Consider the following 16,070-nt stretch of genomic DNA (forward strand, 5'->3'; position numbering starts at 1 on the left):
CCATCGTCTCGCCCTATCTACTGCTCTGGTAAGTCACTCTTCTTTGTCGTTCCTCACTCCTTTCCGCTGCGGTGAGTTCGATCGGCCGGCGTGAGCAATTCGCCCTGTTGATCGGAGACTCGTCGAGCCTCGATCAGCAAGACGGCGACAACCATTTCGACCTTCATCTTCTACATCATCTCCCCACGCCACGGCGTGAAGGCGTCGACTGCCACCACGTCCTCCACATTCGACATCGTCGCTGGGCAGAGTAAATTGGTTCTCTTTTGACTTCAGAGTGGTAAACATTTACCCTCCACTGGTTTTCTTCCTCTTCGTGGACGCTAGGTTACTTCATGATATTGATCGTTCCTTTCGTTTATGGGAAAAAGGCAAGCCTTTTCTTTAGGATGTGCACGTGAGCCCAATTTATTGCACAATCTAACTCATTTAGCAATCAATTCTAACTTGTTATGTTTGCTAGAGATCTGGATGTACTAGATTGTAGCGTAAAGAACGTTAAGTTGTGCTAGTGCAGTGAGATTACCATTTATTATTCATTGTACTAAAAGAGCAATAGGATATATTCTGCAGCGTGTGTTGGGGTTAGGGTTACTTTAGCACCTTTTGTTGGTATCTGCACTATTCAATGATCACCCGTAGGATTATTTCCAACAGGAGAGATTTTCAAATCAATATGAAGTAATTCACTCAACACAAGAAATAGAAGAATCACACAAAGCAAAAAATGAATATAAATGAACTGATATAAGAAGTTTTAGTTTTTTTTTGAAAAATGAACAGAATGTTTATATTAAAGAATGGATAAAAAATAACTGATAAGAATTTTTCTTTTTGTTTAGTAAACTGAATTCCACAAAATGTCATCTACTCAGAAATCACACACACAAAAAATCTGAATCTCATAGCAGAAAAAAAAAATGGCCTTAAGAAATGATAACCATTTTAAATATAAAGAAAGTCATAGCCATATTATGTAGAACGATTGTCTGAATTGAAATTTTTTTCTTCTGATTTTTTATTTTCTTCATCTCGTTAAAAATGACCTTTTGGACGAGGTTTACAAACAAAAGGGATGATCGAGATGCACGAGGCAGAAAAATTATGTCATTGAATGCTTCAATGCAATGTTAGTGAAGCTGCTACATAAGAAACTTAACAAAACTTAATCTATGCTAAAAATTCTGCTGACATTTTTGTTTCTTGGCTACAGAAAGGTGAACTGAATATTGATTTGTAAAGATTTTGAACACTGTAAGCAGGAACATCAACAGAAAATGACATCCTTCTCACATTCATGGCTTTTTCAAGGTACACATTCTCTAACATATAAAAACAATAGCATGTGTTAAATTTGCAAATCTAGACAAACATTTTCAATCACCTTTCTCTTTGTTTCTGCAGCAGATCAGTTTGTCAGGAGGTTGAGATCTGATGATTGTGGTGTGTACGGGAAACTATGTCGTAGAAAGTTCCACGTATATCAAGTATGATTAATTGCAAGTGCATGTGACTGAGATCATAATCTTCAATATGCTTGAATGCTAATTCTACACTTCTTGATTTGCTGGATGTTGAATTAGTGTATATTGGAAACCTGTTGGAACAAAGGGAAATTTCTTAAAATCATGTACTCAAAAACACCATGTTAACCTTTTCTCTCTCTTTTTTTTTTTAAAAAAAAATTCCAGAAACAATTTGTGGGGGTATGCACTTCAAGTAAGCAAAGTGTTTACATTGGATCAAATCGAGGCCTTCAGAAACAGGGCAAAACCTTTTATACAGTTAACTGTACCAAGGAGAGGGATTTTGACCCTTCATCAATTGAACCACCTCCATACTCTAGTTACATGGATTCAACTTCTGGTCAGCTTGAACCAGCATCTGGTGCTAGAGCAAGTATACCTGGAAGAGAGTATTGGCCTGAAGGAACAGCTAGTCGGGTTGCTGCTGCCAGAGCTCCTGAGCCTGTTGGCAAGTCTGATGGGAAACCTTCATATGGTAGAAGTCCTGGAAGCCGGAGGAGGAAGTACAAGGGGCAGGCAACTACTTCTGAAGTTACAGAAACTAATGGAGATATGAGCAACCAACCTGTTCTTGTTACTTCAGAATCAGATGATAACGCTGATGGGCCTATAGACCCATCTGATGAATATGTTATATATCAGACAGAACCTGAACCTGAGGAAGAGAACATGAGCCAATATGAGTTAGACAAAGCAATGGGGCGGCCACATCCATTCATAGATCCAGCTATTAATAAGCCCATAGAAGAGCCTCATTCAAGTGAAGATCTTTGGTGGAATTGGCGCAAACCAGAAAAGGAGCAGTGGTCAAGATGGCAAAGGCGGCGCCCAGATGTTGACACGGTTAGTTTTGATAAAAAAAAATTATGGCTTTGATTTGGGCAAATACTAGCCCCTATAAATGACTTAAAAAAATCTTAGATGGTATTATTTCATTTAGGTGTACAGTGTTGACACAATATTTCGTGGGCAGACAATTGTAGCCAAGTTTGGTCGTCAACATTGATATTGGAAATTCTTCTGTCCTACTTCTATGGCCATATCTTACAATATTTTTTCCTGGCATAACAGGTTTTTGCAAAGGCAATGGCAGAAACTGGACAAATAAAATTGTTTGGTGACTACCCAACAAAAACTGAAGCTGCTCTTGCAAGAGCAAGAAGACATATCTTCAAGGAGGAAAGGTAGATTTTCTTGCATGCAAGCTTGCGAAATTGGAGGTTGTTGTTTCTATTCGAATAAATATTATGTAAAGTTTTTTGCTTACAAGTTTCACAAGAAATACTTGTACTCTCATCATCATCGCAGAAGTGCTAAACCGTGCAGAGTTCTTTATTATTTACATGCATTGGAAGTTAATTGAAGTTCTGAAATTATTTGAGATAATATACTCGTTAGTGTCTAATATCTATCAAGATTCTCCCTGAGCAGATTCTCAGTTTCTTTGCAATGTCAAATATTGAAATTATTTCTTTCTCTTAGACAATCTACTGTTGTGTGGATGTTTTAAAATTTTAAAATCATGGAGTAAGGACTATTAAAGAGGAATCAGGGATGTCTGCTAATGAGGTGTGATCTGGTTTGAGATTTGTATTTTTCAGGTGCCAATTAAATCTTTTTGGTACCTAAGTATAAGATATGATCAAACATTTGACTATTTAGTGGTTGATGAAGATAATTATTGTGAAGCTCAGATAGAGTTATTTGATGGCATCTTAGATGTTTCTCTCCTCTTGATTTCTTAATACTACATGGCATCTTAGTAATTCCTCATGAAATGACTTTTTCCAGTGATCTGCTTTTGTCTCTGTGATGTTGGTTTCAGTGTCTATCGTCTGATGTTGTAGGCTTCAGGAAGAGCAGAGGAGATTGGAGGAGGTTGGGCCAATAGCATATTATTCAGAGTGGGTCAAATCATGGGATCGGGATACTTCGCGAGAGGCTATACAGAGACACTATGAAGAAACTGGCGAGGATGAGTTCACTCAACTCATAACAATGTTTGAACATCAAACTGCTGAGGAGTACCGCATCATGATGGGAACCGACATACGAATTAAGCGGGATCCTTTAGCAATGCGAATGCGGGAGGATCTAATCAAAGAGAGTATGACATAATTTTCAGTTTATTTTGATTATTCACTAACTAATCCTTCTCTGCATGTAACCTGTTTTTCATTCTAGCTTTGTGATGTGAAAATTTTGTGGCGAAGGTGACCTCACTGGTTGAATGGCATATTGGTTGGCATGTATGACAGTCTTCATGGTACCCTTTTATGTAGTTTGTTAGACTAAAACCTAAAAGAACATAAAATAGTTTTTTTAGATACAACAATGATTGAAGGAATGCAAATATAAATTTAGATTCAGTTAAGCTTCTGGTGTAAGTGGTGACCTAATAATCTTCATATGGTATCTGAGTGGAACACTATTTGACTCGCTACATTAAATTATTTGTTTTTTCCCCTGCCAATATTAATATTTTTGAAATACATTCCATGTGTTTCACTTGCAGAATTCCAGCAAAAATAAAAGATCTCTTGCTCTGATGGTTGATTGATTGGGTGCCCTCACCTATTCAATCACAGGGAAAATAAGGGAACAATTATCTATCATGTCATCATAAGAAAAAAAACAAGTGAGCAATTAGGATGAACATGAAATTGCTTTAAGGGTGTGTTTGGTTGGGGGTTATCGCCGATAACCTTGGTAGGTTAACCTTGTTTGGTTTAAGTAATCAGTGATTTCTGGTAATGCACCATCCTCACCACGTTAGCAATCATGGAATATAACTTGGAATCGTAAAACCTTGGAAGCCTTAGATTTTCCATGATTCTGGGGTTAACAACATTTTTTTTCCAAAATTATCCTCCGAGGCGAGCAAGTGGCGACAACGAGCAGGTGGCGACTGCGGAGCAACAACGGTCGAGGCCGGCCATCGCTAGGACTGAGCAACAATGGCCTAGGGCGCACGATTCTTCTCCAAACAATGTCCTACGACCAAACTATGGAGGACAACGTCCTCGTCGACCGACAGCGATAGTGGAGATGGGGCCGGCGGTTCGTAGATGAAGCGACACCGACGGCTTGCGGAGGAGGTAGCACCGGTGATTGCGCGGGTGAGGGAGCAGCGACCCAAGGCGTACAATTCTCCTCCGAACAACGTCTTATGACCAAACCATGGAGGGCAACATCCTCGTCAATGAGCAGCGATAGCGGAGATGGCGTTGGCGGTTCGCGGAGGAGGTGAGGCACCGACGACTTGTAGAGGAGGCGGCGCCAGCAATTGCGTAGGTGAGGGAATCAACATAGTGAAAATCATCGGGGAGATGAGGAGAAGCACAGTAAAGTGAAGAAGAATTAAAAATTTTAATCAAATATTTAGATTATTTTAATTATATTTTAAAATCTATATAAATTTATTTTAAAATTATAAAATTATAAATCAATTTTATTTATTTATTATATATATTATCAACTTATTAATTAATAATAATAATATTATTAATTTAATTTATTCTAAAAAATTACTCAAATATGAAATTGATCAAAGAGTAATATAGTAAATGTTAAATTAAATTATATAGGTTGAACCAAACAAGATTAGGGCTATGTTTTATTCCCCATAACTTTGGTTATGTGATTATCTAGTAATCACATAACTAAGGTTATGCACAGTAACTTGAACCAAACGCACATTTTAAATATCTTAACCTATTATTAAATTAGGAGATATCGTATCTATAAGGAGGTGGTGCTTGAAACAGAGGATTAGTACTCCTCTTAAGCTGTTTGAAATGTGTAGGTTTCCACTGTGCAGAGTTAATGCTTCACAAAAGATTCTCTAGTGATCCGGAAACATAAGTTCATTTAATTGTCAAAACATGTCCAAGTCTGATGCTTCTAACAGTTGTTTTTTGGATGAGGATCCTTGATGTGTATATAAACAAAGAATTTCCTTACTGTGTTTTGGTTGTTATCTAACAATTGATAAGCTGAAGCACCAACTCACTTCTTCTTGAGCTTTCCTTTAAATGTGACATCACCTGTGCAACTTATAAGAAAGGCGTACTTGCAATCACTATATAAAAAATCAAATTGAAGCTTAAAATTTGCAGCAATAGTTTTATCTATACAATGTGATATATAAATTACCTTTTTTACAATTTATATGGAAACTTCTTCTCATTAATCATTACCTGTATTTTTGCAAGTTTTCTAAGTTAAAGAGTTGGCAAAATTTCAATTTTACCATTTTGTAATCCATTCTATGATGTGCACCTGTTGCTTTCTTTTATTTGTCTCGATGTTTTTCTCTGATTATCTGTCTAGTTTTAGACTTGGAATAATTATAGGCTGACTAATCTCTTCTTCGTTTTTTTCTTGCAGTATGGGGTGGTGATCCTGTTTATCCAACCATCAATTATATTCAAGACCCTAATGAAGTAATTGATTTTAGGGGGCCAGATTTTCATGAACCTACACCAAATATGTTGTCTTATCTGATGGAGGTAAAATTCAGTCTTTCTGCAAAATCACTACAATATCAAAGCTAGTCAATATTCAACTAACACCTCTTTACACCCATGATGTTAATTATATTTCTTAATTCTTAACTTCGTGGTCTTTTTTCTCCTAATGAACATGGGTATAAATTTAATGTGATCTTCAACCCATAGCTGATATTTCAATTTTGTTTGAGTTGAAGGAGAAATTATGACTATGCCATTACTGAATAGAGCTCTTCTAGGTTAATAAAGGCAGGTACAACTTACAATCTACAAAGTATGACATAAACAACTTAGTAAACTAGCTTTAACTAGCTATAAATTAAATTAGTCTAACAAAATGGAAGAGTATTTGCTGATCAAACACAACATAAATGTTTCTATAGGCTACATTTTATTTTCTGCTGAGAATATTGTATATTGTTTGACTTAATTATTTATATTAACCTCATAAATTTCCTAAAAAACTGATCATGTTATAAGAACATAAAAAACTGATCATGTTTGGGTATAGTATGAGATTATTCTACAGCCTATGTACTGATTTGGAAGAGAAATCTTGGTAAACCAAAGATGATGTGTAAAAAGTTTCTTTTTAACTGTCTATTGAGATCATTTTTTGTAAACTTGTATTGTCTAGTTTCTAACTGATTCATCTTCTACATCTTATCATGCTACTGTATTTGCTCTGTTAACATGTTGTTATGCTCAAACACGCCAACATAACATCTCTACAAGTTATCATGCTCCTGTGATGAATTCTGGTGGCAAAATTGCTTGGTGGTAAATAGTAAAGTAGTTGCCATCTATGCTTAACGTGACAACACTTATTTAGTCAAATTATTTTTATAAATGAACATAATGGATGTGCTTAAATTCTAGTTTCTCGAATATCCTTAAGTTCAGGCTTGATTGACAAAATCAGTCATTTTTTGCACTTATTTCCAACCTGAATGCACATCTTGAGATGTAAAATCATCATTTTGGTCCTCTTTCTAGTGCACTTAATCTTCTAGTAGTGTACTGTCTTCTAATGTTGTGTTCTTGTCATATTCTTTTGTGGAAAGATTGTTATTTTTTGTTGGTTGCTATTCCTTGAGATGCTGCTACCATGTCAAAACTCCCTTTAATGGAACTTTAATTTTAGTTGATTGTGACCAAGAAATCATAGATTTCATTTGGTGGTCAGGAATGCCAAACTTATTAATTTGGCTGATAAATTACTTGGAGCTTGGATAGTCAATGTTTGATTAGTTGTACTTGGACTGGAGCAACAAACCTATTTGAAGTGACGCTTTTGGTACCAGAGAAACCCATGTATGAATAAGGATTTGATTTTATTTCCACACTAACTATTCTGGACAGTGGCTTGGTTAAGGAAATCCACCATAGCTGTAGGGAAAGTGAATCTTTGTAGTGTGATTGTCACTACTTATGGACCTGAGCATGGGGAGGTCTGAACCTTCTTCTGGACTTTGGTTTATAGCTTAGCAACATGCAAATCTTTTTTGGCACACAATTGGACTTTCTGTGACTTGATTTATTTCATAAAAATGGCGGCAGTGAGTCTGGAAAAAATGTGTTAACCATATTCATATATGCTGTTTAATGGTTTGTTTGTTTGTTTCAGCATGGCAAAATCATATCAAGGGAAGATCTTGAGAAAATTTTGGCGAATGAGAAACAACAAGAGCTAGAGGTACTCTAACTTTTTAGGTTCACAATAAAAAGGATCTGTATTTGATTAAGCTTGCTCGGCCTTTGAGCTGAATAGATACATAAAGATGCATTTTCTTAATATATTTTTGCTTGTCAAGTATCTCGTGATATGGTAGGATAACTTCAATTTAATCAACCTCAAATAGTTGTGGCTGATTTATTGTTGTTTCATTTTGCAGATCACTGACATGGATGAAGCTTTGGCAAGTGCTGTTGACATTGGGGATGATGATGATGATGATGATGATGATGACGACGACGACGTGAGCAGAACTTTTAATCCTATGGACTCACATTTTACTCTCTTTTATGAATCTTGACTCATAAATTGCTATTTCTCGGGCTACTATGCACAACTGTATTAATTTCAAAGCTAAAATAATTTTCTTATGCTCTTTTTTTTTAGTTTTGGATTTTTTGTGATACTGCTTCTTTTGGGTCAGGATGAAGAAAGTGAGGGAGAAGAAGACAAAGAAGATGATGAAGTCGAGGAGGAAATTACACGCAACTGGAGTGTTCTGAAGTCTACCCCTCAGCTACGTAAATCCAAGGTACAATCACTGCAGATTTGATGAGTCATGATATGAATATGAAAACTATTATTTTGTCATAAACCTTTCATATCTCTTTCATGAAGCAAACTAAGAAAATAGTTATTTTTATTCCGTTCTCTAAGAATAGCTACTCACTTTCTCGTCTCCTGTTTTGTGAATCAAATGCACCATTAGTTTAGTTTCATATTTTATTACCCATACACTGGAAGCTTTATGTTTGTATGCCATGCTAATATGATTATATTCATTCTTCCTTACTAACTTCCAATTTTTACGTTAAAAGTTGATGATAGTTGTCAGTCATTTTGACATTAAGAATGTTTACCCTTGGAATCCCTTAGAGGAGGGCTCCTCCAATTTTGAGAAGCTCTCTCTTGTTTATACAGGTGAAATACCGGTAGAGAGGAATTTGAATTCCTCTTCTCAAACGAGATTTATCTCCAAATCTCTACCAAACTCGGGAGATGAGTTACCATAGTAGGGGATTGGAGATTTTATCTTGATTTGCCCATGAGCTTGGAAGGATCTCGGGAGTGGTCAGCGAACACTCAAGAATGTCGTAAGGTCAGCAAGTCCATGCTTCCAGTTAGAGTAAATCTCATCTTTGAGTGACCGGGCAAATCTTGGTGTTGTCCTCAGTAGGTGGTGTTAAGGTAAGGTTTGCGCGAGGGGTGTTGAGGTAGGGTTCAGCTGGCAATGTCATGGCGAATGGAGCTAACCTTGTAGGAGACAAGGATACCCTCATCTGTTTTACACTCTTGTATGCTCTCTCCCTTCAGGCATGGTCAATAAAGATGAGGCAAACGAATTACTCTGAAACTCTCTTCCCCCATCCTCTCTTCTCTTCCACCTTGCATGGATAAACATGTTCTAAAGCCTCTGGACATAAAAGGAGAAGCTTTGCAATAGATTAGATAATGGCATGGTTTCTTCTTAGGTTTTGCTCAAAGATTTCATTTTCTTCTTAGTTTTTTTTTCCCTTGTAACTTATTATTCTTTTTTTTTTCTGATTACCAAAGAAGGAAAAGCCAAAGAAGAAAGATGCCATGTCTCTGGAAGAGGCTATAGATGATTCAGAGAACATAACTGATTTTCTTATGGACTTTGATGAAGAAGAGTGAAGACTATGAATCACTGGTGAGTACATATATTATGATGATGTAGCATTTTTGCATCTTCAAATCCACTATGAAAAACTTTCATAGTCAATGAATTATTATTTATTTACAAACTAAATATCAATTATCATTTCTTAACCATTAGCATAATCATTTTGCTCTATGGAGAAATAACAAATAACATGACATCCACCATATGCCTTTCATGATCTATAACCATGAAAATGGTTGTAAGATGAGATGGCAAGAGTTTAATTTTTTTTTAAATGTTATTTTAATAATAATTTGTAAATTCCAAAAGCATTGTGCAAAGGAGATAACTTTGATGGGCAAAATGAAAACTTTTCCTGTGCCATCTTCCTTTTTTGAGCACATTATTTTTAATTATTATTCATCTGCTTTTATGCAGCAAATGCCAGAGTTTTTGGTCACTTTTTCCATCATTGTGCTGTTGCTTATTTCAATGCATTATCATTTCTTAGTCTTTACTCCTTCAAAAGGATTACATATCATGATGCATCATATAATTATATTTATTCTTTAAAAAATTATTAAAAATAATTAATCCAAAATATATATATTTATTGGTGACAATTGTGGGCCATTATTTTTCCCATGTCACACTCTTACAATTGCTAAATAATGCTTCTATCAAAAAATTTATTTCTTTATTTACTAATATATTTTCTCAAACATCATTGGCCTTGCCCATTTGAAAAGTGGAAAAGAGGGGGAAATATGATTGGAAGCATAAATAACTGAGTTGGACACATAATTTCAAATTTTAATTAGTATTAGCTATATCTTGGTTCAACTATTAAATAATCTCTAATTTGTTCACTTTGATTTAATTTTTTTGTAAGTTGGTATCAAATATCTGAGCCTTGGACTCGACTAATTCTATGGATGATCAGTTCAATCATATGAAGTTTTCTATTAGTCATTTAGATAAATCAGATAAATGCACATGAAGATTTATTTTGACAGTCAGCGTTCTCGAGTTTGTCACTTGGGTAAACCATGGTATCCTGCCTGGGGGCGTTTGAAAATAATAAGAATACTTATGAATTACACTGCAACAAAACAATAAAAATTAACAAAAAATTAGATTTTTTTTTTATGTATTCGTATTTGTTTTTATTTTATAACAATTTGATCTTTATTTTGAGCTTGTTCGATTTTCAAGTAAGTTGATAATTAAACTCTATACCAGTTTTGGCTGCGAACTTATCGAAACGCTTTATTTTATAATAATTTGATTTTTATTTTGAGCTTGCTCGATTTTCAAGTAAGTTGATAATTAAACTCTATACCAGTTTTGGACTTCAAATCAATCATGAGTTTTTTTTGAATGAGGAGACCATTTGGACCCCTCATGTTTCCATCTCCCCCTCTTTTGTTCTCCATTGTTTTTATATTATTTGTACAAATTGCTAGCTTATCACTTCTTTGATTGGAAGTTTAGATTAATCCAATTTACAAAAATATAAAATAATATATTTTTTTACTAAATAAATTCAGATTTGGTAAAAATAAATGTTTTGGAGAAACTTTAAGATATTAAGTAAAATATGATACGCATGTTATTTCTATCTCAAAGTAAAAGAATATACTCTCACTTGAAAGCCCAAAGAACATAAAATTTTAGATTTTTTAAATTTTTAGTAGCAAATTCAAAATACTTGAGGGGAAATATAGAAACTAAAATTCCAACTCGACCCGATAGAGCTTAGAAGTAGAAGCATGGCAGCACCATCACACACCAAATTATCGATAATGTCAAATTAAGCATATTCAAATCCGTAATACAATTGGGACGTATAATTTTATGGTTGAGAGGTCCAGAGTTTAATTTTTAGAATGTCATTATTTGAGGTTAACGTCTCGATCATGCGCTTTCAGTTGTGTATTTATATTTATCTTTTTTCATATTTGCAGGACTGATTTTAAGGGGTCATTGATATGACAGTTCCATATATATTTTTTATTTGAAATATTGAAGAAATTGGAAAATTAAAAATCCTAGAAGTTGAAGCATAGCCACACCCTAAAGAGGACCCACTAAATGGATAATGTTGTGTTCTTTTCTTCTACTATATTCACAGGCATTTTGCCGTTCGAAAAATCGAAACTCGAACACAACCTGAGGTACGTGAACCCCTAAACTCGAACACGACCACATGGCTGTGAACCCTTAGAAGTTGAAGCATGCCCACACCTTACGGGAAATGGATGATGTTGAATTCTTTTTCTTTTATTTATTTTTATCAAAGTGGTAAATCTTCTCCTCTTACACATACGAAGAAAAAGGTTAAAGTTACTAGAATCCAAAGTCCAAAGTAAGATTTAAAAAAAAAAAGATGTTTCATTTTTCCAAGGCAATGGTGTTAAAGCAATCGCAAAGTGTCGGATTTGAAGAATTACTAGCTTTACATTTGGAGCTCCTTTCAACCCCTAATCCATTAGAAACAGGAATCATTAATAATAATGATAGAATTTGCAAGTGGGGATGAACAAAACTACAATTCAATCAAAACAATAAATCTATTAAATTTCAATTGTCAATTTTAAAATTAATTAAACCGATTAAATTAACTTGGAATTTGCTAATATTACACTGAGTTGATCCAAAAACATTCATGATTCAGACAGCAGAACTGATAAACTCCATGTGACACTCTTCCCCACTCAACGACAGAAGCCCCCATAACCTTTAAGCATGCTGCATGTGAGATCAATCAATCAATCTCTATCTTGTTAAATATAAAAGTTAGTAAGATCTAGTTGAATCCGGGGCAAGATGAAGCTTGGCATCACCACCCAAATGAATATAATACAATTCCAGAGTTAGAGTCCGTAGAAAATGAACCATGAGATCAAGAAGTTGGTTTGCAACAGCCGACTAAATTGATGCCTTCAAATTGTTTATGACTGCTTTCTCAATCATGAACAGCAACTTATTGCTTTTATCTGAATTTTGAAGCAGCTGTAGGTCAACTTCTCATTGCATAAGTATAAAGCAATAGCATCATCTTCAGCTTTGAATCAAAAAAGAAGAAGAAGAAGGAAATCATATTCAAACAAAGAGCAAGCATAAATAAACACTACGAGAAGGCTCAGAGATCAATGACACAAACCCTCAACCCAATTTAACGAACAGGAAAATTTTCTCTAACTTCATATCAAAGCACAGTGAAGAAAGAAAACAGACCTTGTTAGTCTGCATCTGCTGAAGCTTTCCTTCTTGACTTGATGTAGTGTTTAGCAGTCGGGGGAGAAGGAGAGAATTCACATGGAACAACTGGGAGTTCCATCTCCCCCGTGAGGATCTTGACGATGTCGCCGCTGTCGGGCCTCAACTCGGGAATCCTCTGCAAGCACAAGAGGGCCAAGTTGATGCAGAGGCTTGCCTGATCCTTGTCGTATCCACCTTTCAACCTCTCATCCACTAGGTCGAACAGGTTGCCTGCCTGAGCCAACTGCCTGCACCAGCTCACGAGGTTCGCCTTCTCGAGCTTGACCGGCGACGGCAGCACGTGCAATGGCCGCCTTCCCGACACGATAACCAGAATCAGCACCCCAAAGCTGTACACATCGGCCTTCTCCATCAGCTGGTCGCAGCCATGGCACTCTGGAGCAACATAGCACACTGTTCCTCTGATGCTTGTTGTGCTACTCAGCTCCTTGCTGAGCAGGTCACAGCTGAACATCTCGCTGCCCACCGATCGGCTTCTCTTCTTCCTGCAGTTCTTCCTAAAGCTTACGTCCACATTCAAGTCCCTACTACGGTTAGCATACTCTTCGCCGAGGTTACTTATAGTTCGGAACCACCGCTGTCGATCTTTCTTGCAATGGCCTTTCCGGCTAATCTCTGCGAAGTATTCTTCCTTCCACCATTCTCTCATCTTCCTGTCGGAATGGAGAGCACATTTCTTCTTCTCATGTTTCTTCTCGGTATGAGCACCAGTGAAGAGGGCATCATCCCCGACTTCTACACGACTCGAGTTCCTGAAGTCAAAACACTTATCGGAAGCGGGATTCCCGGAGGTGCAAATTTGGCTACCAATCCACTCTGTAACATAATCTTTGCTGCTCAACTCCCTGCTTCCATCCTGCTTCCACCACCAATGGTTGTCCCATGGATCAGTGGACTCTGTTCTTAAATCATCCACACTGGCACTCAACTCTTTGCTATGTTCGAAGCTAAAGGTTTCATCTTGGACGGGGAATGACGCGGTGGTTGCCACTGCCTCCTTCCGGATCGGGGTATTACTGGAACTGAGCTTAATGGAAGAAGAGGAAGGAAGGGTATGGGCGAAATCTACCTGCGGGCTCTCCTGAGCGAGGTCTCGACTCTGGAAGAGATCTTGGCTGAAGAAATCGAGCCCGAGATCGGGCTCAGTCTTCATCCGGGACAGCCCGAAATCGGAAATCTTCGCCTGGAAATCGAAGCCGAGAAGCACGTTGCTGGGCTTGATGTCTCCGTGGACGACAGGCGGATCGCACTCGAGGTGGAGGAAGGCGAGGGCTCGGGCGACGTCGAGGACGATGGAGAAGCGGCGGTCCCAGGTGAGAAGCGAGGTGGAGGAGAAGAGGGCTTCCTGGAGGCTCCCATGGGGCATGCGCTCGTAGACTAGTAGGCGGCGGCGGCGGCGATGGCTGCCCTCGAGGCAGTATCCGAGGAGGGAGACGACGAAGGGGGAGGGGCGGATGCCCGAGAGTACGTGGAGCTCGTTGTGGAAGTCGCGATCGGATGAGGAGGAGAGGGGGAGGAGGAGGCGCTTGACGGCGACGGACTTGCCGTCGGGGAGGACGCCGCGGAAGACGGCAGCGGAGGCGCCGCGACCGAGGGAGCGCGAGGGGTCGAAGGAGGCGGTGGCTGAGCGGAGGCAGCGGTAGGAGAATCGGCGGAGGCGAGGGCTGGGAGAGGGCGAGGGGGACGAGAGGGGGAGGGTAGGGGGCCGGCAGTGGGAGAGGTAGAAGTAAAGGAGGAGGAGGAGGAAGGCGAAGAAGATGAGGAGAAGGAAGGAGACGGTGGTGGCGGAGGCGAGGAGGATGAGGTGGTGGTGGGCGGCGGCGGCGGAGGAGGAGGAGAGGCGACGTGATGGCATTCGGAAAGCGAGGGTTTTGGGATGAAGAGGCGGAGAAAAGAGGCGCCTTTTAGAAGAGAGATGAGGAAGCGACGAAGTGGGGAAGTGGCGGTGGTGGTGAGCACCGAGTGATAATAAATTAAAATGGGGAAAAAGTGAGGTTAATAATAATAAATCTGATTTTTTTTAAAAAAATATTTTTAAATTTCTAAAATTATCAAATATAATCGAATAAAAATGAAAAGAGGGTCTTTTATTTTTTTGAAATCAATAATATTTTTTTTATTTATCAAAAGAACATCATACTCTATGGTTGGTTTGTGTGTGTGTGTGTTTGACATGTGCTCTCAAGTTTATTATTTGATATTAGGACATCTATAGTGGGAGATCTTAATGATAACATGCGAATATGTTCATCCCTAGTGTCATCGTCAATCTGTCTTAAGGTCAACACGGAGGAGGTAAATTATGGACAACTACTAGTTTTTAAAATAATGACTAGCACATAAGGCAGGCCCGGCTCAAGGCATAGGTCATTAAGGCCTATGCCTAGGGCCCCAATTTTATTGGGGCCCATTGATTAATTAATTAAAGATATTGAAAAAATTAAATTAACATCATTAATATTAATTAATTATAAATGTCTTGCTAATTCATTAATGACACTTGGTCAATTAATTCGATTCCATTTCCTATTTATACCTTGTACTTATCTTTATTTCCTCGTTAATTGCTACCATAATTTTATATGAGATTTTATTTGCCTTAAATATAATTCATTTTTAAATTGACATATTTCTTTTTTTTTTTTATTATTACTCTGATTCCCATTTTATTTTGCAATTAGTAATACTATTTTTATAAAACCTAATGAATTTTTTTCTCCTCAATATTTTTTAAAAATCCTAATAGTTCTCTCATCAATGCATTGTGCCTTTTTTTTTTCATCAGTGATTTTGCATGTTTCTCCTTCTGATACTCGTAGAGAACGTCATTTTCTTCTGTTGCCGATAATATTTCTTCCTCGCTCTTTCTTTTTATTTCTCGATAATAATATGAATTAGAGATTTTTTTTATCATAAAATACAAAGTAAAATGCATTAGTAAAAATAATTTTTTTAAAATTAAAATTAATAAAGTATATTTGACATTCTAACTAAAAAGATTAAATAATTTAATAATTTTATTAATAAAAAATAAAATTATTATCAAAATACCGGTTAGAAAATTAAATTTTATATCAAAAATTAGTTTTTTTAAAAAAAATAATATTTAATTCTTTTAATAATTAATTTTAAAAATATTTTTTTAAAATTATTATTTTCAGTCCCAAATCTAAATGGAAAATGTTAAAGAAAATTAAAAATATGTTAAAAAAATTTGTTTTTTAATTTTTTTTGCCTAGGGCCTCAAGGAATCTTGAGATGACCCTGATATAAGGGAGACATTTATCTCAACTTTATCGAGATTTGAATCTCAAACCTCATAGTGACAACACTTTATGCACTAGTCACTAGACCATCTCGAGAGAACATCTATAGTGGGAGATCTTGAT

General features: G+C 36.8%; 2 protein-coding genes across 13 annotated transcripts; one reads left to right on the forward strand and one right to left on the reverse strand.

The window, feature by feature from the left end:
• Positions 1 to 11: 11 nt before the first annotated feature.
• On the forward strand, positions 12 to 9,563 carry LOC122052673 (protein PLASTID TRANSCRIPTIONALLY ACTIVE 12, chloroplastic-like). Of its 8 annotated transcripts, none has more exons than XR_006132073.1 (12): positions 12 to 1,129; positions 1,214 to 1,311; positions 1,405 to 1,487; positions 1,692 to 2,369; positions 2,598 to 2,710; positions 3,374 to 3,633; positions 5,916 to 6,037; positions 7,665 to 7,733; positions 7,933 to 8,016; positions 8,197 to 8,304; positions 8,694 to 8,871; positions 9,327 to 9,489. XR_006132073.1 is itself a non-coding variant. In XM_042614331.1 (12 exons), the coding sequence occupies exons 3-12, from the start codon at positions 1,278 to 1,280 to the stop codon at positions 9,426 to 9,428; spliced, it is 1,653 nt and encodes a 550-aa protein (XP_042470265.1). In that variant the 5' UTR covers positions 12 to 280; positions 1,059 to 1,129; positions 1,214 to 1,277; the 3' UTR covers positions 9,429 to 9,563. The 8 variants fall into 8 exon arrangements, 6 of the variants coding, with proteins under 6 accessions (XP_042470265.1, XP_042470264.1, XP_042470263.1 ...); XR_006132074.1 differs by having other exon boundaries at positions 8,947 to 9,340; XM_042614331.1 differs by lacking the exon at positions 8,694 to 8,871 and having other exon boundaries at positions 12 to 280; positions 1,059 to 1,129; positions 9,327 to 9,563.
• Positions 9,564 to 11,990: 2,427 nt separating this feature from the next.
• On the reverse strand, positions 11,991 to 14,635 carry LOC122052675 (putative receptor-like protein kinase At1g80870). Of its 5 annotated transcripts, none has more exons than XR_006132076.1 (3): positions 12,637 to 14,635; positions 12,295 to 12,395; positions 11,991 to 12,147 (listed from the first exon to the last, which is right to left on the reverse strand). XR_006132076.1 is itself a non-coding variant. In XM_042614337.1 (2 exons), exon 1 carries the CDS (start codon positions 14,534 to 14,536, stop codon positions 12,641 to 12,643), a length of 1,896 nt encoding a protein of 631 aa, XP_042470271.1. In that variant the 5' UTR covers positions 14,537 to 14,635; the 3' UTR covers positions 11,991 to 12,147; positions 12,637 to 12,640. The 5 variants fall into 5 exon arrangements, 2 of the variants coding, with proteins under 2 accessions (XP_042470271.1, XP_042470270.1); XR_006132077.1 differs by having other exon boundaries at positions 12,295 to 12,411; XR_006132075.1 differs by having other exon boundaries at positions 12,295 to 12,463.
• Positions 14,636 to 16,070: the final 1,435 nt, after the last annotated feature.

The sequence above is a fragment of the Zingiber officinale genome, chromosome 3A (genome assembly GCF_018446385.1).
Source record: "Zingiber officinale cultivar Zhangliang chromosome 3A, Zo_v1.1, whole genome shotgun sequence".
Classification (NCBI taxonomy): Eukaryota; Viridiplantae; Streptophyta; class Magnoliopsida; order Zingiberales; family Zingiberaceae; genus Zingiber; species Zingiber officinale.